Genomic DNA, 26,441 nt, shown 5'->3' with positions numbered 1-26,441 from the left:
TATTTTCAAGACAGTCATATGTACAAAGTAAGCTTTTCTTGACCCACATAACCAAGCTGTATTCTGTTTTTGCCAAATTCAATGTTTTCTACGAACAGGAACAGTAAATACAATTATTCGAATTTCAATAAATCATATAAAACATCAGTGTGCTTGACTACTCTTAGGTAGCTTGTATATAAGCATTAACAGATATTTGAATGTATGATAGGCGTCTTTTCACTGTAAGAAGCTAAGATTACTATAGTCTATGTAAGGAAATTAATAAGGTTAGTTTGCAGAAAATCAAATGTAGGCCCACTTAGTCATCGCTAGATTCACAGTTTTGACATATGTACCAATCATATCCAAGTGTGCATTATTAATGTGCCCGTTTTCTACAGGAGTTTTTTTTTATGAGAAGAAGGAACCAAAGGCCGCGAGCCTGCAAATATTTCTCCTTCCAAGAGAAAAACAAAATCAAGAAAGAGCCAAATTCAAGATCCGATCATTTCGAGATGCTTGGACAAACTGCGTTTGAAAGACTGGAGATCATAGGAAGCAGGAAACACAGAGGGAGACAGTTCCAGATTTGACCTGTAGCATAAATGAAGGACTGGGAGTAACGATTAACTCTTGCATTAGAGACTTGGAGAGAAAAGAGGTGAGAGTTGCTGCTAGACGGGTGCTGCGTGCCGGTCGTAGAGGTGGAGGAATGCATGCGGACAGTTCAGAGGAGCCGAGACCATTGAAGTAGCGATAGAAAGGAGATAAAGAGGCAACAAGGCGACAAAGACACAGAGGTTGAAGTGAGTCAGTAAGACGAGGAGAGTTAATGAGACGAAAAGTCTTTGAGTCCACCCTATTGAGAAGAGCTGTATGTGGAGAGCCTCCCCACACTTGAGAGTTGTACTCCACACAGGGGCGGACAAAACCCCTATATAGAGTCAACAATTGTGCAGAGGTAAAGAAGGACTGGAGTTGGCTTAGCACACCTAATCTCTTGGAAGCAGATTTTACAAGAAATATAATATGATCTTTCCAAGATAAGTCCCGAGTAAATGAAATCCCAAGAATGTTCAACGATGATGCAGGATTAAGCTGAAAATTGTTAAACATTAGTGGGTATATCTGTGGAAGATTTTGTCGGGTTGATAGGTGTAAAAACTGAGTCTTTGGTGAATTAAAAACAACCAGATTATTTTTACCCCAGTCAGAGATACGAGCCAAGTCAGACATTAGGTGTGCCATAGCCTCATCCCTTGTTTGTTGAAGTAACTGCTGAGATGGACGTTGCAGGAACCGAATGGAAAGATGACGGGTTGAGTCATCAGCATATGAGTGGATAGGGTTAAATGTACAGCTTAGAAAGCCATTGATGATTAAAAGGAAGAGAGTTGGTGATAGGGCAGAGCCCTGAGGAACACCATTGTTGATAGATCTCGGAGAAGAACGATGGCCGTCTACAACAGCAGCTATAGAACGACCAGAAAGAAGGCTAGAGATGAAGGGACAGATAGAAGAATAGAAACCGTAAGAGGGCAGTCTGGAAATTAAAGATTTATGCCAGACTCGATCGAAAGCCTTTGAGATGTCAAATGCAATGGCAAAGCTTACGCCAAAGTCGTGAAAGGAGGATGACCAGGAGTCTGAAAGGTAGGTGAGAAGTTCGCCAGTGGAGCGTCCCTGACGGAACCCATACTGAAGATCAGAAAGAAGGTTGTGATAGGAAAAATGCTTTATCATTTTCTATTAAGAAATGATTCGAAAAATTTTGAGATACAGGATGTGAAAGCAATTGGACGATAGCTAGAGGGTTGGGAATGGTCACTCTTCTTTGGGACTGGGTGAATGAGAGCAAACTTCCAGCAACAAGGAAAGGTACAAATTAAAGACAAAGATTCGCTCAGTCAAGGAATTCAGGGAAAAGGCTGGGGAGGCCTTTGTTCAGGACTGTATATATATATATATATCTATATATTTTTTTTTTGTGACCGATTCTGGGCATAGGCTTCACAGCCTGCTTTCAAGGCCCAATAGTCCTCCTAGTACCGCACACCTCTGCATGTCACCACTTCGGCCCTAACACCCATCGTCCATACTGAATACATGCTAGGGCTGTCTCATACAGGACTGGTGTATTGGTCTTAGCGGGGGTATTTTTACGACATGTCGGTAGGCCTTCTGGTAGATCAGTAAAGTCTTATTTTATGAAACTGAAATCCCTAAACTGTTCCCTGCCTCAGCGGGATTTGAACCCGGGTCCGTCAGGACTGCAGGCCAACTCTCTACCGATATATATATATATATATATATATATATATATATATATTTGTGATAGGTGGGGATGCTCACCATCCACTCACTCAATGTAGTGCTGCTCTCGGGTGTCTGCCCTGTCCTCTCCTCCATCCTTCTTTCCTTCCATCTTCTATCATTCTTTCCTTCATTCTTTCCTCGTCTTTCTGCCTACGGGTGACTTTACACTCCCTCTTCTGTTTTTCATTCCTTCATTCTTTCCTTTCTTCTGCCAATGGGTGACTCTACACTGAGTGAAAAGCCAAATGGTTTCCTGTATACCAGGAAACTATTTACTACGCTGGGTGGTAACCACATGACCAGATTTTGGTGCCTCGTGGTTTAGTGGGTAATTATTGTGCTTCAGTTGGATTGAGCCGGTGAATGTTTATATCCAAGGGATGGTTGGGGTTTATTTCTCACGTAATGCCACTCAGGGATGAGTGAGGTTGGTCAATGTCATCTTAAATTCAGGACCAACTGCCTAGCCCCGGGCTCCTACGCTCCTCATGAGGCAACGTTGGATTGGATGATGGGTGGATGGATGGATTGATATATATATATATATATATATATATATATATATATATATATATATATATATATATATATATATATATATTGTTACATAGCCTATGATTTCATCATCCTTTGTGTAATTTTAACGCACAGTTGCTGCATGTTTGATCACGAGCGTGTTCTGCCTCAGTCCCCCCCTTCTACCGTTATAGTAGAGTAAGTCGACATCTCTGTTATACTTTGCGGGATTGTCATCTCTTTGTCCCCATGGCTTCATTTGCGCGTCCTCATTACAAGTTGTATCAAGCTCTCCTGGCCCCTATATAATGAGCTCAGTCTCTGCATCATTGCCACTTAGATCTGCTCCTCATTTTGTTCACATCTCTGTCCTCCCCTGTACAGATATTATTATTGTGAGTGCTCAAGAAATCTCCAAACATCTAGCAGCTGTGTGTAATTTGAGTATAACTGTTGTTGCATTTTTTCTTGTACTGTGTAGCATGGGTTTGATTTGTGGGCCTGGTGAGGTTTTTGTGGTTCGTGTGGGGTTCCTTATGTCAGTCATTTTTGATAATAGTTTGTATCTGTAATTATTTATCTGGCATTCACTGAGTATTATCTGGTATCTCATTTTATCAGGGCTGACTTAGATAAAATTTACTCTTGCTAATTTCGTGTTAATAGAGGCTATTGCAGTTAACCATATATTTAACCTGTTTATTTGCCATTACATTATCCTTATGAGTTCTGAATGTTTTGTTGTTAGTTTAAGCATTAAACTTTAACTTGTAATTTTACCTAACTCTTTTGTTTTGAACCTGGAACTTTACGGGACAGTAGTGACTCTTCGTATTCTCACTTAAAGTGTACATTATCTTTCTCTGTTCCGTAACATAAATTTGGCGACCTCATATCAGGATATTCAGGATATTATCATAAGGATATTGTTTGATATTTTGTGACTGTGATATATTCATGATGGCTACTATTTCTACACTTGATGAAGCCAAAGATTTTTTGTCAAATGTGCAAACAGTGTGTGATATAGAAAACAGAACAAAGAATGAACTTAAGCTTGTTGCTCAACAATTGGGAATTGCAGTTCACTCTCATCATTCTAAAGATCAAATTGTTGGCATGATTAATAAAAGCTTGTTTAATGTAACTCCTCCAAATGAGCAAACGCAGATTGAATTAGCTAAGTTACAGCTAGCCCTGCAGGAGGCTCGTGTGAAGGAAGCTGAATTTCAAGCACGTGCTAAGGAGGCTGATGTTAAGGAGGCTGAGTTTCACGCACAAGTTGAACTTGCTAGGATTCAGGCAGACCATGAGTATCGCATGAAACAAGGTGGAACTGGATCATCTAGCTCTGATGATTTTGATGTGGCTAAAAATGTTAAACTTGTCCCTCCTTTTAATGAATCTGATTTAACAAAGTATTTTCAGTTGTTTGAGAGGGTAGCTACAGGTTTTAATTGGCCTAAGGAGTATTGGCCAGTACTCCTTCAAACTGTTCTCACCGGTAAAGCTCAAGTAACTTATGCATCTTTGCCTCAGGATCAATCTGATAATTATGATGTAGTTAAGAGCTTGATTCTTAAGGCCTATGAGCTTGTTCCTGAAGCTTATAGAGTAAAATTTAGGACAACTTTCAAGCAAGATAAGCAATCCCATGTTGAGTATGCAAAAATCAAAGAAGATCTGTTAGAGCAGTGGTTAAATTCTAAGAATGTGGATTCTGATTTTGACAAATTTAAGCAGATGATTTTGCTGAAGGACTTCAAAAGGTGTATTTATAAAGATGTAAGCCTATATCTTGATGAGAAAAGAATGGATAATTTGTCTGATGCTGCAGTTTTAGCTGATGAGTATGTTCTCACTCACAAGAGATATTTTAGAGGAAAAAGGAAAGCTGAGAGTCAGTACGTTGCCTCTACTCAGAGTACAGGTAACAGGAAAGAGAATAAGGATGATGTTTCTCAGGAAGTAAATACCAGCTTCACCTCTAGATTTCAGAAAAGTAAATGTACTTATTGTAGTAAGCTTGGTCATACTACGGAGAGATGTTTCAGGAGACAGCGTGATGTGAACAAAAAGGAGTCTTTAAATATTCAGTCAATTGGTCTAGTGTCCACTCTTGAGAGTTCCCAGAATTCTTTAACTGAGTTAACTGAACCTGCTTTGAGGGGTAACTTAAATTCTCATGATGGCGCTCCTCTTTTGAGCAGTAACGTGGGTGACACTCTCAAGAGTTCATGTGCTAATTTCCTGTCTGATGGTTTTGTCAGTCCTCTGGACAGTAATGACAGGAAATCAGTTCAAATATATCGTGATACAGGTGCTTGCCAATCCCTTATGCTGACCAGTGTTCTAGGCTCTAATGTTAATTCCTCTGATGAAACTGTAATCTTATAAGGTGTAGGGAATAATTACTTCTCTGTCCCTCTGTGCAGAGTGAATTTAGAGTCTGGTTTTGTTAATGGTTCCGTTATGGTTGGGTTGGTTGAGACACTCCCAATGTCAAGTGTAACTTTCTTACTTGGAAATGATATTGGTGGAAGTCAAGTGTGTCCAGCTCCTCAGTTGTCTAGCGAGCCAGCGGCTGTGTCCCAGGATTGTGATGTCCCTGATGTGTTCCCTGCATGTGCTGTCACTAGGGCTAAGTCTAAAGTTACTGGTGATTTAGAGGATGATGATGATGTTATCCTAGCTGACACTTTTCTTGCTAATTTGGACCACTCACCAGATGAGGCAGTACCCCGTAGTGTTGATAATTTGTCTCGTCAAGAGTTGGTTGAGTTGAAGGTTGCTGACCCTGAGTTGAAAGGTCTAGCTAACTCTGCTTGCAGTGAGGAAGAGTCAGCTGGTGCTTCTACTTGTTATTATGTAAAGTCAGGAGTACTTATGAGGAAGTGGAGACCCCCAACAGCATCAGCCGACTGTGAATGGGAGGTTGTACATCAAGTTGTCATCCCTCGTGTTTGTAGGCAGGATATCATTAGAGTGGCTCATGATTCCAGTTTGGCAGGACACCTTGGAGTGAGGAAGACTGTGGCACGCATTTTGAAACACTTCTACTGGCCAGGTATCTTCAGGGATGTTTCCTGGTATTGTAAGTCTTGTCACACCTGTCAAGTTGTAGGGAAGTGTAATCAGACCGAAAAGGTTGCACCTCTAGTTCCCATTCCTCCTTTTGAGGCGCCTTTCACCCGTGTGTTGGTGGATATTGTGGGCCCTCTTCCTAAGACTTCTTCAGGATTTTCTTATGTGTTGACCATGATTGACATGGCTACTCGTTATCCTGAAGCCATTCCACTTAGAAACATCTCAGCAAAGAACGTGGTTAAGGAAATGCTGGGGTTCTTCACAAAGTTTGGTCTGCCCAAGGAGGTACAGTCAGACCGGGGGAGTAATTTCATGTCAAACGTTTTCAAGCAGTCTCTGAAAGAGTTGGGCATCACCCAGATCACGTCTTCAGCTTACCATCCCCAGACCCAAGGAGCGTTGGAGAGATATCATCAAACACTCAAATCGATGCTCAAGAAATACTGTTTGGAACATCAGAAAGACTGGGATAAAGGTCTTCCATTCGTTGTGTTTGCTGCAAGAGAATCTCCAAATGAATCACTGGGCTTCTCACCTTTTGAACTACTGTTTGGCCATGAAGTAAGAGGACCCCTTAAGCTACTCAAGGAATGCTGGCTGTCGGAGGAAGATGACGGCAACCTGCTGGAGTATGTGATGAAGTTCAAAGAACGGCTGTCCACTGCTTTACAGCTGGCGAGAGAGAATTTAGGAGCTGCTCAGGAGAAGATGAAGACTTGGTATGATAAGAAGTCCAGGTTACGCCACTTTCAGCCAGGAGATCAGGTTTTGATTCTGCTACCAGTTCATGGGCAACCTCTTCAAGCCAAGTTTAGTGGTCCTTATTTCGTGGAGAAGAAACTCAGTGATGTCAACTATGTCATCGCCACACCAGATCGTAGAAAGAGCAAGCAACTATGTCACATCAACATGCTAAAGTTATATCACAGGCGGGACGAAAATAATCCAGTCTGCACTGCAGCTGTTCCACCCGAGTCTACAAGTGAAGTTCTCCCATGCAGCATGAGCCTGAGTGATAGTTTGGGGAAGAATCCTGATATCATGAATGATCTCCAGACTAAGCTTTCTCATCTACCTCCCAAGGAAGGGCAGGAGTTTTCGGCATTACTGCAGGAGTACCCGCAAGTGTTCCGTGCCACTCCAGGAAGAACTACTGTGTTGATGCATGATGTCGAGGTTGGAGACGCAAAGCCAATTAAACTGCCTCCTTACCGTGTGAACCCAGTGAAAGTTCCTCTCATCCAGAAGGAGCTTGGCTACCTGTTGGACCACAAGATGATTGAGCCCTGTCAGAGCGAGTGGAGTTCTCCTGTCACTCTGGTCCCTAAGCCAGGTGGGTCACAGAGGCTTTGCATCGACTACAGACGTGTTAATCAGATAACCAAAACAGACACTTACCCTCTCCCTCGTGTGGAAGATTGCATAGACAAGATCGGAAAGGCTAGGTACATAAGTAAGTTTGATTTGTTAAAGGGATACTGGCAAGTACCTAGGACTGAACGTGGTAGGGAGATCTCATGTTTTGTAACATTAGGAAAGACATTTGCATGTTCTGTAGTGCCATATACAGATTGTTTTAGAGTAATAAGAAATTTCCTTTGTAAATTTCTTTTTTCTTTGTGGGGAGGTGTTACATAGCCTATGATTTCATCATCCTTTGTGTAATTTTAACGCACAGTTGCTGCATGTTTGATCACGAGCGTGTTCTGCCTCAGTCCCCCCCTTCTACCGTTATAGTAGAGTAAGTCGACATCTCTGTTATACTTTGCGGGATTGTCATCTCTTTGTCCCCATGGCTTCATTTGCGCGTCCTCATTACAAGTTGTATCAAGCTCTCCTGGCCCCTATATAATGAGCTCAGTCTCTGCATCATTGCCACTTAGATCTGCTCCTCATTTTGTTCACATCTCTGTCCTCCCCTGTACAGATATTATTATTGTGAGTGCTCAAGAAATCTCCAAACATCTAGCAGCTGTGTGTAATTTGAGTATAACTGTTGTTGCATTTTTTCTTGTACTGTGTAGCATGGGTTTGATTTGTGGGCCTGGTGAGGTTTTTGTGGTTCGTGTGGGGTTCCTTATGTCAGTCATTTTTGATAATAGTTTGTATCTGTAATTATTTATCTGGCATTCACTGAGTATTATCTGGTATCTCATTTTATCAGGGCTGACTTAGATAAAATTTACTCTTGCTAATTTCGTGTTAATAGAGGCTATTGCAGTTAACCATATATTTAACCTGTTTATTTGCCATTACATTATCCTTATGAGTTCTGAATGTTTTGTTGTTAGTTTAAGCATTAAACTTTAACTTGTAATTTTACCTAACTCTTTTGTTTTGAACCTGGAACTTTACGGGACAGTAGTGACTCTTCGTATTCTCACTTAAAGTGTACATTATCTTTCTCTGTTCCGTAACAATATATATATATATATATATATATATATATTGGGCTTGGGTCCATTAGTCCATGTCTTGGATAATGCCTTAAGATATCTGGACATCTGGGTCTCGAAAATGGCCAAAAAATGCCAAAATGGAAAAAAAGAAATGTGTTCTCCCTACTCTAAATTTGCCATGCGGTGATCAACAACTGTATTTTGCTGCGTGGTTCTGGCCACGTCCGCTAGAGCGCCCCTGCATCCTCCCCATTTCCCGCCTACCTACCGTTGTGACTTGACGCTCATTGCCATGGCTGCATACGTCCTTGCTTTTCTGGTTGTGCCCTACCTGCTGCAGGCTCTTCTGTTCCTCTGCTACCTGTTACTCATATGTACAGTATGATGATGGCCCGACCACTTGAGAAGAGGAAACAGGTCGTTTTGACTCTGGAGAAGAAGAGGGAGATATTGAACAAGGTGGATGTGGGACGGTTGACATCCCGCATCCCCCGTGAATTTAACCTGGCCCACTCTACCTCGTTTGACATCAAGAAATGCGGGGTCAATCTTATCCAGTACACGGCAGAGTTCGTATCGAAGACCAAATGCAATGTGCAGAGGAAGATTATGTACCCTCCCAGTTTTTGCAGAAGTCGACCCCTCCACATTGATCTGGTATCATCAACAATTTGCTCCTGGTGTGCTGGTGCGTGGCACAGTGATGAAGGCTGCTGCTGAGAAGTTTGGAAGGCTACATGACTCCCCACACTTCAAGGCATCCGAAGAGTGGCTCTTCGCTTTCAAACTACAACATGGGCTTACCATCCGTAAGGCACATGGCGAAGCTTTGGACGCCAATGTGGGGGGAGTATATAAGTTTTGGCAAAATATGAAGGGCTTAATCAACAGGGGGGGCCTGGCTCTCGGTCAAGTCTACAACGCTGATGAAACTCATCTGTTCTCTTGCTCGCTGTCAACAAACACCCTAGCAGAGGAGATAGAGAAGCATGTACTTGGATGCAAGCTCTTCAAGCAGCAGATATCTGCTTTGTGTTGTGCCAATGCTAACGGCATGGACAGGCTCAAGCCCGTTATTGTTGGCCATGCAAAGCAGCCTCGGTGCCTTCATGGGTTGAGGGATGTCCTTCCTGTCGTTTGGTACCATTTTGTGAAGGCTTGGTTCACAGCCAGGATCTTCAAAGTGGTTTCACCAGCACTTCGTTAAGGAGGTCATCCAATATCAGACAAAGACACTGGGAATCCCAAGCGACAATGTAAAGGCTCTCCTTCTCTTGGACAATGTACCTGCGTATCCTTCTGACAAGGAGTTGCTGGCTGAGGATAGCCTCATTAGGTGCTTGTTCTTACCACCTAATATGACTGCTTTCATCCAACCACTACACAAAGACACGCGAGGCCAGTGGACTTTGGAAAACCTTTGTCTCTACAAACACAAGTCAGCCATCTACATCTGGGCCAGTGCATGGAGAGAAGTCCCTATCAAGACTGGAAAGTGGTTCGTCTTGTCTGCTTGTCGGAGTCAATGTGGTGCACGACTTTCTAGGTTTTGATGTGGATGACTTCCATGCACGTCTTCATGCAGCTGGTGATGAGGTGGATGTGGATGAAGTGAATGAGTGGTTGGATGACGACGAGGGCGATCCTGAATACCAGATCATGTCTGTTATCGGCATCGCATCTTCTGTTGCTGGTACAGGCACCCAGCTGGAAGATTCCCACGAGGGCAGTGATGATGATGCGGAGTATTGTCAGTGCTCCACTACTCCAGCCATCCACCAGCTAATTGCACTCCAGAAGCACGTCAAGTTCATTCTTGACTACCTGGAACTCCCAGACTGTGACAGGGAGATGGGGCCCCTGGGTCTTGTGGAGGAAGTGTGCACTTTTAGGCAATGCATCATCAGTCACCAGAATTGCCATACCTTTCGCCAATCAACCATTGACAACTTTTTTAGGCCCGTGAGCACCGCTGCGCCCAGCCCTGGCTCCATAACACTGCCTCATGAAGACCAGCCTTTTACCGCAGAGTCACAGGCCAGCACATCGGCCATGGTGGACGTGAGTTTACGACTATCTTCAGAGTCATTTGCAATGTGTAGCTCATCACCACGTCCCAGCGATGTGCCCCTCAGCCACCTGCAACACCTACTCCCTGGCTCTGACAGTGAACAAACAGCAATACCTCACAATAAGACCACATGGGAGTATACAGTGTTGTGCAGTGTTAAGAAACTGGAATTCAGAGTGCAAAGGATTAAGTGCAGCGTGCAGCACTGGCGTGTTTCAAGTGCAGTGCAAGTAAGAGCAGAGTGTGAAGTATTAAGAAAGTTTCATTCAAAGTGCAAAGGATTATGTGCAGTGCACCACTGGATTACTGTACCTACTTCAAGTGCACCTTCACCACTGTCAGAGCCTGAGAGGAGGCAGGTAAACCTTCGCGATGGCCACAGAGGTGTCGTTAGTACCCTGTACACTGCTAAATATTTTCTTTACTTATAATTTCTCATTTTTTGGTTCCTTTTCATTTACTTTTTGGTTTCTGTCCCTTATTTGTCTGCATAGGGTCTTAACAGGTGCTATGCATGTCCAGTAGGGAGTTAGGTGGCTTTCAGAACTATGTTGAGTTGGGGTCTGTAAGTCCCTGTCCTGGGGCATTTTTCCCAAGTCCCAGATAAGACAAAGTCCCAGACATTGCTTTGGTTCTATTAAGTTGGATCTTGGAGGGACTACCGTATATATATATATATATATATATATATATATATATATATATATACAGTATGCTTGCACAGTGCGCGAGAGATTGGGTGGTCCATGACCTTGCGCACTGTGAATTCGCGCAATATGAATACATAATCTTATGGGAAAAATTACATATGGGCGGTACCCCCTCATACGTGGACATTTTTTGGCCCTTAGAGACATAATCAAGGTCATATTTTGCAGACATTGAACTACAGATATAGCTACAATAACAAAAATATGGGTAGTCACCTTATTAACAGTAGACAACAGGCCTGATGGACTTAAATAACAGGGGTTCCGAGGCACGGCAACACTTACAGCGCCGCACCCCCCGCTGCACATCCTGCCGCACCAACACTTCCCTCCACAGACTCCTCTTGAGCACCTTTCCCAGGAGCCTCAAAGTCACTCACTTCGGCCATAAACCCCTCGAAGTCCAATGCTGACACTTCTGACATTGCATCCTCTTCATCCTCAACAGGAACAGGAGCAGATGATGGTAACTTGAGCCCTCTGTGTGTAACTTGTTATGAACGTCTGTCTTCTTCTGTTTATTTCTTGCCTGTTCCTGTCTGTGTAGAAACGGAAGAGTTTGTCATTACCAACCAGAACTTCCTCCATTCTTAGGCTGGTCACTTTCTGTTCCTTCACCTCTTCCTTGAGCTTATCCACGGCAGCAAGGATCTTGCTTATTCTTGACACACACAGCTCATTCCTGCCATCCATCACACTAGGCTGCTCAACTTGACTCTGCCTGGCGTCGGGCTCTGCATCAACTTCGTCTATCCATTGCAACACTTCCTCGGGAGGCTGTTCCTCATTAGCAGCATGCACTTCTCGTATGTCTACCAATGTAATGTCCTCGAAACCTGGTACAGCTTGTGCTGCTGTCAGTATTGCTGCCTCAGCCTTGGCCAGTGGTTGAATGGCCGTCTCTTGGGTTGTGCATAAGTAATGCACAAGCATTCACCACGCATGGTTCACCGTTGCAGGTGTAATTTGGTGCCAGGCTTCTAGGAGAAATTCAACTGCGTCCTTCATTGAAAAATGATGCCAAAATGCCTCAACAGTCATGGCACCTTTGGTGGGTCAGGATACAGCTGCTGGCGGAGATGGAATAGGAGCAGGTGCCTCATCGAGGTCTTTGTCGTGATCTTGTAGGGCATGAAGCTCCTCTTGTGTATCGATCTTCCTGCGTAGGTAGTCTTACACTTGCTTATGGTAGAAGTGCTTCACAGTGGTGGTCAGTTCTTGATCCAGCGGCTGCATTAGTGACGTCGTGCAGGGAGGCAGAAACACAACATGACAATCCTTGTGTAGATCTTCTAGGTATGGAGGGTGACTTGGTGCATTGTCAAGCACAAGGAGCATCTTAAATGGAATGCCCAGTTCCCAACAATTGGTCCTGGCATCGGGGATGCAGTGCCCATAATGTTCCTGGTCATCCTACCATTTGCAGACTTGTACCAGTACACGCCACTTGTGTCCATGTTCGTGAGGTTTTTGTAGCACCTTGGGTGTGAAGCTGTGTGTACAACAATTGACCTCATCTTGTGGCTCCCAGACAGGTTTACTGCGAACATTACCGTCATCTTACACTTCTGGAGCTTGCAACCAGGTTTTGTTTCTGTCTTTTAGCGATGCAAGTTAATTTGGGCATGGCCTTGTAGTATAACGACGTTTCATCGACGTTGTAGATCTGGGGTACTGTCCCTCTTCAAGAAGCACTCTAAATATCGCAGGATCAGTCTCTCGCGGCCAGCTCGTCGGCAGAGGCACGTTCACCAGACACTTTGACATGACGGAGTTTCTTGCGCTTGAGAAAACGGTACAACCATCCAACCAATGCCTTGAAAGGATTGTCCATATTTGCAAGATGCTGCCTTGTAAAAGAGCTGGGCTTGGTTCCGAATGAATCTTCCATTCAGTGGAACGCGTTCCCTCTACTTCCTCATTATGAAGGTGGCAAGATACCGCTCCATTAGTATCATCGCACGATTTCCCACCCGCGAACGGCCGTCTAGGTCAGAGGCACCATACGTCTTCACTAGAGCCCTTATGTCATCACAGTTCTTCCACATTGTTCTCACTGTTGATTTAGCCAGTCCCAGGGCTTTCCCAGTGGTGGTGTTTCCTTGACCCTCCCCCTTCATCTTGATAATCTCTAACTTGGTGGCGTGCGTCAGAAGTTTCTTAACTCTTGGGGTTGGAGCCATGATGCGGTGAAGTACAGGCCAGTATGGAGCGCAAAAAAAACGCCACACATTGTACACAACAGGTTAGCTGTAGAGAACGGATCCGCACTGTGCATGAGCCAAGACTGTTATGGCGCACCCACTGCCTTGTACCCCAAGCTGCACAGTAGAATGCCCGGGAATTTCTGCACATCAACATGACGACACATGACGCATTGTGTGAGGGGTGGTCGCGTACTAATAGAAAATGGCATTATTGAACCACTCCTTGCCTCTACCTCACATTCTGTGAGGTAAACTCACACATTCAAGGTTTTTGGTTATGATTTTTGGTCACTCGCGCACAGAGTGAATCGTGCACTGTGATGATGCCTCCTTTTGCTTTTAGCTTTTTATCATCCTGTATTGAACCTTTACTATTTGCATTTTTTCTTTCATAGTATAACTTTTCGATAGGAGTTTTATTTTTTTAGTGGGCTTTTTGCTGGTGCTTGTAAGCTTTATTTTATTATGTTTTTTTCTGTGCATTTTTAATATTGTAGTTTAGGAAAGCATAATACTGTACATGATTATGGATATTAATATTTGTACTTATAACTGTTGCTCCTTAAGGAAAAATATAGATGTGGTGTGTTTACTTTCAGATGGAAGTTATGATGTTATTTTTTTGCAAGAATAACTTTTTAAAGAAGGTAGGCTAGGAGATATTGCTTTTATTGATGAAAGTTATACTGGTGTGGGATCTGCTGCTGACTGTTCAGATAAATCAGTTATATAAATCATTTAGAGAAAGATGTGAGGAAGAGATTCTTTGTATGTGGAAAAAGTATGCTACCTTTAAAGTCATATCTCTTGAAGGAAATATGATAATTTGGGAAATGTCAGCGAGAGGTTTCACAGAATTACTGGTAGATATGTACGTGATAAGTTATGTTTGGGAGGATACCACCCTTGAACTACTGTATATTTAAAGTCACTGAGTACTGTATGTTGGAGCAGGTTTTAATTAATTTTATTGATAATAATGTGTATTTTAAGAAGATTATAATGCAGACTCTTTTATAGGTAGAGCATGAAATAATCTCAGCAATTTTATTGGGAGAAATGACCTGAAATGTTTTGATTATTACCACATGCTTGATAAATAACACATTTACACTTATTCCTTACAGCAACTCTTACACAAAATGGGTTGACTATATATATAGGTAGATATTCCAAAAATGTCATAATTTCTAATATACAGGTGTTATATTACTTATTGGGGCAGACCAATTACCTATGGCTATATGTATGCACGTAAATTGCCCTGAAAAGTGTTTTTTATACATTTATCCAGGAAGAAACAGGTGTTAGGGAATTTTTTAAATTGGAACAGCCTAAGTGTGGATGATATTAAAGCAACAAAAAAAGACGTTAGTAACGATTTGACATGGATGATTGCACCTGAATCATTCATTTCCCAGGTTACTGGATGCCAACATAAGCAGCATATACAGGAACTTGATATTTTGCAAGAGCAACTGATATTTTCATTAGCATCTTGTACTCAGAAATATAAGTGTAAGAGGATAAGAAAAAATAAATATAAAATTATTTCTGGTTGGAACAGAAACGTTAAAACACTGTACGAGAGATCACGTCGCAACTGCATGGAATGGTTGAAAATGGGAAAAGAAAGAAACTCAGAGGAGTACATGAAGATGGTTGGTAGCAGAAAAGAATTTAAATTAGCACTCTCTAAGTGCAAGGAGAGAAACCATTGAAAGATCAAAGGCTGTGGAAAGAACATTCTTCAATAAGAATATGACAGTCTTTTGGAGTGAAATCAAGAAACTATCTATCTGTCTATAGCCCGACGCCCTAATCCTGCAAAGGGTGGCAGCAGACAAAACGCCTCCAAGTCGCTCTGTCACTCACCATTTGATTGCCTTCCCCGCAGCCTACTCCACCCTCCCTCATGTACCTCTCAACTCCATCCCTTCACCTCATCCTCTGTCTCCCCCTCCCTCTCTCTCCCTCCACTTCACCTACATACACCCACTTAGTCAGTCTTTCATTCTCCATTCACTCCACATGTCCAAGCCACCTCAGTGTATTTCTCCTAATTTTCTCAATCACATCCGCATCCACCCCTGAACGCTCTTTCACTTCTTTATTCGTCAACCTGTCCCTCCATGTCACTCCACATGCTCCTTTCAGGTAACTCATTTCTACTGCTCTCACTCCTAACTTGTTCCCCTCTAGCAAGGTCCATGCCTCACTTCCATACGTCAAGGTAGGGATCACAATACTATCATGCAGTGACTTCTTAACTTTTTTTTTTTTTTTTTTTTTTTTTAAATAACAACGGAGGAAGGAAAAACAAATGGAGAAAAAAAAATCCATACACTAGATTACTGGTGTCCTCTGTTCATAAAATATCTGTAAGAATTAGACTTGAACAGTTGTAGGTTGAAATTTGGAGGAAAACAACTCTGGGGAAGCGAGTTCCAGAGAGATGCAGTTCGGGGAATGAAAGAATTCTGATAGGCAGAAGTTCTGCAATGTGGTTGAGTGACATTCCAGTCATGAGCGCTACCAGATGCCCGTGTAGCACGAGGGAAGGCATGGAGAGGTGGCACCATGGACGCAACTTCGTCTGAGCATTTGCCAAAAAAATATCTGTAAAATAATGCAAGGGAGGCAACATTCCTTCTTACTTGCAGGGGAGGTAGTTTATATGTAATGGCAGGGTTGTTAATGATTCTAACAGCTTTATTCTGAATTTTGTCTAGTTGTCTTAATGCAACCTCTCCACAACCATTCCACAAGGGTGAGCAATATTCAAGCTGAGAGCGCACATGACTCTTATAAATTATAGCTAACTGCTCATCGGCGAAGAAGTTACGGACTCTGTACAATAATCCAAGTTTCTTTGAGGCGGTTTTAGCAAGTGATCTGACATGAGAGGTCCAGCTGAGGGCACTGTTAAGTGAGACACCAAGAATTTCAATACTTTTGGAGATGGGAATATTAGTAGCACTGAAGGTAATGTACGAATCTGGCAATATCTGTCTATTAGTAAACTGTATATATTTAGTTTTACTAGCATTAAAAGGGACAAGGTTGTTTTGTCCCCATTCACTGATTGTAGATAGATCTTGATTTATGGAGATGGCTGTATTGAGTTGAGAGGTAGAGATATTAGACTTTGTAAATGGATGTCTGAGTGTGAATGAACTATGTAGTGTTGAGTCATCTGCATATGAGTGAATGGGATTGTGAGTGACAGATAAGAGATCATTAATATGAACCAGAAATAGGGTTGGCGCCAGAACTGATCCCTGTGGCACGCCGGCGTTAATTGAGTGGAAATTCGAATATACATCATCTACTTTTACTCTTATTTTCCTGTCACTAAGATAAGAAGAAATCAAAGGAACAAAAGACGTTAGTCCATAGCAAGGGAGTTTGGACAGCAGGGAACGGTGCCATACTCTGTCGAAAGCTTTAGAGATATCAAGAGCTACTGCATGAGTTTCTCCAAAAAGATCAATTGATTGATGGATGGTATGAGTTAAGAGATTGAGTATGTCAATGGTGGATCTTTCGTGGCGAAAACCGTATTGTCTATCATTAATTAAGTTGTTGGATTTAAGATGTTTAACAATATGCTTATTAATTAAAGTTTCAAATACCTTACCAAGAGAAGATGTGATAGCTATTGGTCTGTAATTGGAGGGGTCAGACGAACTTCCTTTCTTCGGAACTGGGTGGATATTGGCTTCTTTCCATGAATTTGGGAATAAAGAAGTACGTATGCATAGTCTGAATAATTTAGCTAGGACAGAGGCAAGTTCAGGGGAACACTTTTTCTAAACAATTGGCGGAATTCCATACTCAACCCTAATTCTCATCACCACTTTCAGTGAACCAACAACCTTCCTTCCCTGCTGTACCCTCTCAAGGACTTCATCCCCCAAACTTCCATCCTTATGCATCACACTACCAAATACTCGAATGCACTGACATTCTCCATATCCTTACATCCAACCTCACTGTCCATTCTGTGACTTCATTCCTCTCGAACAACATAACTTTACTCTTGTTTACATTAACTTTCAGATTCCTCTTCTTACACAATGTCCCAAATTCAATCACCAAATCTTGCAACTCCCATTCATCTTCACTCAGCAATATTATATCATCAGCAAACATCAACAACGGAATCTTCCACATCTCACCCTCCTTCATTAGAGCCCCCCCCCCCACATCCACTGCTCTACCTTGCACCTGCTTTACAACCCCATCCATGAATATATTAAACAGCCATGAAGACATCACATATCCCTGTTTCAGTCCCACATTTAGATCAAAGAACTCAGCTCACCATCCACTCTTACCGTAGCCTTAGCTCCAGTACATACACTTCACAGCACTCAACAATTTCTCATCCACTCCATATATTCTTAATACCTTCCACATACCTTGCCTATCTACTCTGTCATATGCTTTCTCCAAGTCCATGAAGGCAGCATACACTTTCTTTCCCTTCTCTAGATACTTCTCCACTAAACATCTTAGAATAAATACACAATCTACACACCCTTTTCCCTTTCTAAATCCCCCTTGTTCTTCCCCAACTAGCTCCTCTGTTATATGCATAACCCTATCAATAAGTATTCTACCATATGTTTTTCCAATCATACTAAGAAGGCAAATACCCCAATGATTACCACATACTTCTTTCTCCCCTTTCGTTTGTATACAGAAACAATTATACCTGATTTCCAATCCTCTGAAACCCCTCCCCCCTCCCAAGCCAATCTACACAATTTCCACATCTACTCCCCATCTGCCATAACTCATACCTTCCCAATCATTCTTCCACTATGCTCTTATACTGGGTCATTTTCTCACTCTCTTGCAACTTCTCCACTCTTTTCACAGAAGCTATTTCCTCCTGTCTTCCCTTTCGTCTGTTCACCTATTTTCTTTGCAGCTTTACCTTGGCCAACACTAAGTGATGGTCCGAGATTCCACTCCTCCACCCTCTCCACACTCTTGCATCCAACATTTGTCTTATTCGCTCATCCACACACATGTAATCAATCACTGCCTTTCATTGAACAAGTTTACCGTCCATCCTCCTCATGACTCTCCATGTATACCTGTGTATCATCTTATGCCAGAAGAAGGTGTTGGCTATTGCCAACCCATCACTAGCACAGATATCAAAAAAGGAACAAAGTAATAAAATAAGGTCATCAAAATTAGATGATGGGACCAGTAATGATAAGGAAAGAATAAAAATTTTCAATGGAAGAATGCTTAAAGGAGCTGGAGATGTTAGTAGTGGTGATGAAAAGGATTCCTTTCTCACAGTATTAAAAGAAAGATGAAAAATTACAATAAAGTTTTGTATAAGCATGTCAGTTGAAAGACTTTCAATGTTAAGTTATTAAATGAAGGTATAGGGCATAATGGCTAACATTCTGTTTTACTAAAACATGCATCAGTGTTGTTTTAAGATATTTTAACGTATTTTTCAACAGTTGTTATACTCATTCTTATATACCCTGTTGAAATCCTAAAGGGTGATATCACTCCCATCATAAAAGATCTAAAAGGTAATGCAGCGGACTCCACTAACTATAGACCAGTAATGGTTTTATATTGTCTTTTAAAAATTTTAGAACTTCATTTTTTAAAGTATTTTAAGTGAGATAACATTTTTTGACTCAAAACAGTTTGTTTTTTGTAATGGAATGCCAACAGGAAATGCTTGTTGTTTTTTTTTCTTTAAGATACCACTAGGTTTAACACAAAAGGAGGCAGAAAATTATATATTGCTTTTATGGATCAGTCAAAGGCCTTTGATAGTGTTAATCATGTTAAATTGGGTCGTATTTTCTTGGGGAGAGAAGTTCCCCTTTACTAGAAATTAATTTTAATGAGGTATTTAAGAAATCTGTTTGCAAGAATTACATGGAATGGGAATAAAGGAATGTATTTTATATTTAATAAAAGACAGGCAGGGAGGAATTCTCTCTACTTTTTAAGCTGTACATAGAAAATGTTTTAAAAACTCTGACGGAAACTGATGTGGGTTGCTGCCTTGGGTTTATAAGACTGAATGCAATTGCATATGCTGATGATATAGCTTAACTAGCTGGTAGTTAAGAGCATATTTAATGTTTGTGAGGCATATTTGAACTGAATATTAATAGTTTGAATTTAAAAATTAACAAAGATAAATAATAATGTTATATTTAGTATAATAAGAAACGGGCACAAAATGTTCTTTATTAAATCGGTATGAAGTGGTGAATGAATTCAAATATTGATGCCATATCATTGAAGACAACTTCTCTGATAATCATATTTTTTTCAGATTGAACTCATTTTATGCTAAATTTAATTCAGTAATTAGAAAATTTAAGAATATTAATACACTGACGTTACTGTATCTGTTTAAAGAATACTGTGTGCCTGACTATGGTTTAAATCTTTGAAATAGGAAAGATATGCTTAGGAGCAATGTGTTCAGAAGTTTTGAAAGTGCAATTGCAAATGCTCTCAACAAAAAATATAATGTCCCAAGACAGTAAATAAAACCCACACTTGTAGACGAAGAATATAATTACCAAACAGTTTCGGTGGACACTGCCACTATCTTCAGTGAAGATGGTGGCAGTGTCCACCGAAACTGTTTGGTAAATATATTCTTCTTCTACAAGTGTGGGTTTTATTTACCGTCTTTGATTATCACGCAAGAGTGATTCATCCAGCCATAATGTCCCAAGATTACTAAGTATTCATAGTGTATCCAAGGCAGCAGGACTACTTTTACTTAGACACCATTTTATCTTAGAACAAGCTAGATATTTTAAAGTAAAGTAGCAAGAATAATGTGTTTTTTACGTTATTATATCAGTCTTCTGGCCACCATATTCCCCATTTATTGAAACATTTTTATGATCAATATGAGATAGATATACTGGATAACTCTATGGACATTATGAATGCTAGAATTCAATGGGTGCAAAACCATGAGGAAATATGCGGTGTAGAGTTAACGTAAAGATTGAAGTTGGATAACAGTTCATACTCTATGTGTAGGTGTGCAAATTGTGTACATGGGTTTTATTTATTTATTTTTTTTTTTTAATCAATGAAATTAGATCCACTCCTCGGTCTGATTGTTAGGGATCTACGGTAATTATTGTAAATATTTTCTTAATTTCAATTGTTAAAAGGTTGTAGATGGTATTTATGATAATGAAATGCAGTATACATTATCTATCGCGAGATATGGAAAAACAAAATTATTGATTGACTACTGCTGCAACTACTACTGCTACTGCTACTTGTAATACTACCACTGCTGCTGCTGCTACTGATATTTCTACTGCTGCTACTACTACTGCTACTACTACAACTACTACTGCTTTTTTTTTAATTACCTCCATCCATCGGGGAATTATACTGTGAAGATCAAAACCAACTTTCCTAATACAGTTCACCATTTCGAGTTGTAATGTGAAGGTTAACACCAACCCTCATATTACAATCCGTTGTCCCCAAGCACGCCAACGGCTGTCGTTACCAACCATCTACTATTACTATTATTATTTTATTTTTTATTTATTGATATTACAGTGTAAACAAAGACATTAAACTGTTGGAGTCGCTGGTCTATATGACTCTCGACCACTGTAGCTTCGTAATCCATACCCGCCAGAGAGAAAGGCCTGAGGTCTGATGACATTGTGCCCCTGAGACATAGCAGAGCAGACCTCACGAGGGAGAATGAGAGTCGACATCTCATCCAGGCCATAACAGAACTCTGCGGTTGACGTTTCTTCTCAGAAAGAACCTCTGCCAGTCTCGAATAGAATCTCACTGCCTCTGGACCCATCCCACCTGATGTCGTGAACACAAGGGGAGTGAATCGACTGTGGTCCACATGTTGGATCCTTTCTTGATAATTTCTATTTTTTTCTTGTTCATTCCTCTTGTGCGCAGCTTCGAGAGACAGTTCACGATGACATGCTGCCATGGATCGAATATCCTGATGTCGAAGAACGCCCTCTGCCCACGTGTCCAGAAACCTCGAGCACTGACATCCACTCTTGCATCATTTGATGTGTTTGCTGTTCTGTGGGTGAAGTGCTCGCCGTCCAGGGGTAGCAGAGCTGGCTCAATCGTGACATCAGGGCATATTTCCTGAAGCATTTTAGCAGTGAGGTCGCGTACTTCATCGTGTCGGATGCAAACAAAGCCTCCTTTCTTGCATATCATTGCATGGTTTGCATCAAAGACAGTGCCACAGGCACAGTGTTGAGGTAGGTTCTCTATTGGCCATCCATATCTCAAGGCTATGGCGTCAATGACTTCTTGTTTGTTGAAGTGGAAGCCTTTTGCCTTGAGAGGCAGGGTTGTGAGCCAGTTCGATGCCCCAACCTCCTGTGCAATTTCAACTCTTCTGCACTGGTCTGGTGTTAGATGTTCGATTATGTGCTGCAGCTGGTCTTTTTGTCTTGCTTCACGCTCCTTGCTTATCTGTGTCTTTATGTCTTTCTGCCTTTGGTGGTCGATTTCACTCGTCTCAATGTGGGCGCAGATCTTCTGTGACAAGGATTCGGTGAGCCTGAGTGAATTTCTGTGTTCATAGCTTGCCACGGCTACTGGATTTATAATGCCAAGGCCTCCCATCCTGGGTGGTAGTGCTAGAAGGTCCCTCTCTTCTGGTGTGGGGATATAGCCATTGGTTAGAGATGGGAGGAATGAATCCCTGATTGCATCCTCCAGTGGTTGTAGCAGCAACTCGATGTCTGGTATGGTCCTCATCACGAAGGTCCACTTGTGCTTTACACCATAGGTAAATGCACTGTATGCTGCATGGGGTTCTGTTTTTGCGTGGCTGGATAGTGTATGAATTTCTGCTACCCATTTCTCTACCTTATCACTCACATAATTGTCTTTGAATTCCTTAGTTCCAATCACAGCCCCTAGATGCCTCTGACCTTCCTTGGTCACTATCACGTTTGTGCCTCTAAACGCTTCCTGTGCATCTTGATAGTAAGCTGGTTTCACGATCAAGATGGACCACTTGCATTAAGGTAGTAACCTATTTCAGGACCATGAGATGTTATAAGGTCCCACCATTTCCTCACATCCGCAACCTTGCCAGCACACGTGAGATCGTCTGCATAGGCTACCTGTTTTACAATGGTGGCCTCGTATTTGATCTGTTGTTGTAGCACTGTCATCGCCAAGGCGTACATAGCCATGGCAACGGGGTCCCCCTGGGTAGTTCCTTCTGTGGACTGGATTACACCGAAATCGTGAGCAGCTGTCTTACCCACAATGTAGAGGTCTGCTGGTTCTTTGTAGGTGTTTTCCACATAATGGGCAAATGCTGGGCATTTAACCTTGATATTGTGCAGCACTGCCTCCCGGTTGATGGAATTAAATGCATTTGAGGCATCAACAAATAATACTGCCTGACAGTCCTCTTCCCCAACTATTTTCCTCATGGAGTGTACTGCTGCCTCACTTCCTGCCTGCTGGCCTGCACACACCTGGAGGTTGCCAACTGCCTGCTTCACATCATCTTTCACCACCTCCATGATGCATTTTCCTATAATCCGTCTTAAGACTTCACCCACCCCGATGGGCCTGCATCCAGCATTCTTATCAAGGGGGATTAGTCTGCAAGCCGTCAATGCTACTTCTACTACTACTACTACTACTGATATTTCTACTACTACTATTATTACTACTGCTACTACTACTACTACTGCTATTACTACTACTTCTACTACAACTACTACTACTACGCACTCCCAACACCATGTCTTTTGTTAATTCTTGTTACCTACAAACGATTATCTTCACCATAAAGAGGACGTACTTGGAGTGAAGGGGCGAATGTCACTTTGGTCTTCATATTCTGACTGCGATGCCCCCTTCACGATACAGATATTTTCTAAGTGTATTATTTGTTCTTTCTATTTGATATTATTCAGCTTAGGAGACACCTCTCGAACTTGATGATTATGATTTAGGCCCATATTCTCGTCAGTTACGAAGGTTTCGGAGCACTTCCTCCTCTGTGATTTATTTTTTGATCACGCTAGTTAATATCATTTTATACCCTAAGTATGCAGAGTATGGCGGTATTAAAATCATTTAAGCAGCAAGAAATACCATACTAACTTATAACATGCAAAATAAATCGCTTGGGAAAAGGTGACATGGAGCTTCCTTAACCAGAAAGAATGCAAGCCTCATCACATGGGTAGTGACGTCTAATAAGTAAAATAAATCGCATAGGTAGTGTTAGGGAGCTTCCTTAACGGACAAGAATACGGGCCAAAGTTTCCTAAATTCCCCCAATCCCATCTTGACCTCTGACGTAATAACCACCAGTCTCTTACACTACTTTAATTTAATAATACACTACTCACAGATTTTACAGCAGATCCGAGATAATTTACATCCCACACATAATTCTCGCAGTGTAATGCTGTTTCTTTTAATATGACACGCTAATATAATGTACAAATGGCAAGATATGAACTTGGGACTGCGCCGATGTGTAAAAAAGGTCTGGCAGCTGGTAAACTTGACAACTTTGACATAATCACATGTTTACTGGTGGCCCTGACATGTTAGATATTAATTGTAATTGCCAAATAAAATAATGTGATGCATAAAAATCGGAAATTGTAGCTAGGTCTCCACTTCACACAGAAACTGTCCAAGGTTCTTATGTGGCCTGCTGTACTTCTTTCCTATTACAATCATTATATTAAATGACTGGCAGATGAGCTAAACTATCCTTCATTGAGGTCCACTGGGTTCCTGGCTAGGGAAGTAAGGGGCTGCTACAGGAGCAATACATACATAAATATTACATATTTGTGGGATTAAATACGGAGTCACTAAAGTTAAGCACTTATGAGCGTAATTTAAGCACCTTATGGACTTGGAGTTAAACCTCATTCATGTGAACATTCTCAAGGAGATAGTAAATGATTTTATTGGGTTTTGTTAGTGTGCATGACCTTGCATCTGAAAATCCATCATTATAGTGCACCACCTCGCACGTGAAAATCTAGTGTTAAAGTGCATCACTTTACACGTGGAAATTCATCGTTAGAATGCATCACCTTGTGTGTAAAAATCCTACATTACAGTACTTCATATTGTGTAAAATTCCTGTATTAGAGTATATCACCTCGTCTGTGAAAATCGTACGATAGAGTGCACCACCATCACCACTTTGCATGTAAAAATCCGTAGGTACAGTACGACTGTATGGTCGCGTTGTCCAAGGAATGTTTTCACAACAAAAAATATCGGAAAAACAAAATAATGACTTTGCATTAGCCTTATTATCGGTCTAAGTGTACCACGAGTCAGTCATTCTAAAACGTTAGCCAGGAGTTTTTTGCCTTTTATTTGGTCGTTTAGCTTTTCAGTTATTACCACCCGTGTTGCGAATCGAGCGGAGTGGTATTGTTTTCTGTTGTGAGGTTCGCTGGCTAGCTTTGTTTGTGTGTGGGTAAACAAGATATTTCATGATGGCTTGAGCTATCAACATGAAGCTTTCATGGTATCAAGATATAGTCAAAATCTTGGACAAGTTCAAAAATGGGCAGTTGCTGTCAAGGTCACTCAAATGGTTGCCAAAGATCAACAACATGACCATTGGTGACCATGACCTTGACCCTGATTGCCTATTTTCGAACTCGTCCAAGATTTTGGCCATATCTTAATACCTTGAAAGTTTCATGTTGATCGCATAAGCCGTTCATGAGATAACTTCTTTACCCCACCCTCAAAGCCAGCCAGCCAACCTAACAACTGAAATGAAAACATTACCACCCCGCTCGCTCAGCACCCGCTTCGCGAAGCGAGCGGAATGATAGTGTTTTCAGTTGTGAGGTTGGCTGGTTGGTTCGTTTGTGTTATCTTGAATTTGCGTTGTCAGAAACTGAGGTGCAAAATTGCGTGCCAAGGAAAAACTTTTAGGCTACGTGGGAAGTGAGATCCCATCGTGAGATAGCTTCTACTCTGAGAATCGGATCGTATCACAAAATCTAAAATAATTTGTAACTGTTAGATTACCCCTTTAAGATTCTTTTTTTCCTGCAAAGTAAGCCACTTTTTTAGGCCAATTAAAAAGCATTACTCGGGAACGTGTTTATTTTCATTTCAATACAAAACTGTCAAGATTAATAATTAATGCAGGGTGATTACGCAGTGTAATATAATGTCATTTGTCATCAACTGTTGCCGAGTATTACTATAGTTTGTGGATAGGCAACAACAACAAAATTAAAGTTTAGTTACTGGTGAAACGTTACAAATGTATGAATGTGTGTGTGTGTGTGTGTGTGTGTGTGTGTGTGTGTGTGTGTGTGTGTGTGTGTGTGTGTGCTGAAACCCGAAACCTAACTTAACCTTATCTGTTGCATGGTGTTTGTGATCGTAAGCACAAATATAAGAAACATTTGCCATGCCACGGGAACATAAAGCAAAAACGTATCCTTCGATATTCATATTACATAATAATACGGTGCATAAGACGTGCATATGAAGTGTGGCTGCAGAGGAAGGATTTTGAAAGATTGTTAAATGTAGAGGAGGAAAGGGTGGCTGAGATTGTGGGGGATAGAAGGGTGCAAGGAATAAATGTGTTGGGAGAGTTGAATGATTCTTTGATCACGAAGGAGGAAGTGGAGAAGGCAGTAAAGGAGATGAAAACAGGGAAAGCTGCAGGTATGGATGGGTGTGCTGTGGAATGCCTGAAGGGTGGTGGAGTGATTATTGTTGACTGGTTAGTAAGATTGTTGAATGTGTGCTTTGTGAAAGGTATGGTGCCTATTGACTGGGCAAGTGCTTGTGTGGTTCCGTTGTATAAAGGCAAGGGTGATAAGTATTAATGTACTAGCTTTAGGGGTATAAGTCTGTTGAGTGTTGTAGGTAAGGTGTATGGTGGAGTGTTAATTATGAGAGTTAGAGAGGGTACAGAGGGAGTGATTGGTGATGAGCAGTGTGGCTTTAGGAGAGGGAGGGGATGCGTGGAACAGGTGTTTGCTGTGAGACAAGTGTGTGAAAAGTATTTAGCGAAAGGTAAGGATGTGTTTTGGGCATTTATGGATTTAGAGAAAGCGTATGATAGAATTGATAGGGAGGCTTT

At 41.5% G+C, this 26,441-nt stretch overlaps 1 protein-coding gene across 1 annotated transcript in view; it reads right to left on the bottom strand.

Moving 5' to 3' along the window:
* Positions 1–10,303: 10,303 nt before the first annotated feature.
* LOC145397041 (uncharacterized) overlaps positions 10,304–26,441 on the bottom strand; it is a 95,187-nt gene continuing 79,049 nt past the window's right edge. Inside the window, exon 17 of the mRNA XM_080270257.1 lies at positions 10,304–10,439. Coding sequence (XP_080126383.1) covers positions 10,304–10,439 — 136 coding nt within the window. The remainder of the gene's footprint in view (positions 10,440–26,441) is intronic.

Source organism: Coenobita brevimanus, chromosome 40, assembly GCF_032717465.1.
Source record: "Coenobita brevimanus isolate Jiangsu-jjx chromosome 40, ASM3271746v2, whole genome shotgun sequence".
NCBI lineage: Eukaryota > Metazoa > Arthropoda > Malacostraca > Decapoda > Coenobitidae > Coenobita > Coenobita brevimanus.
Note: the sequence above shows the minus strand (reverse complement) of the source record. Positions and strands in the feature narration are given on the sequence as shown.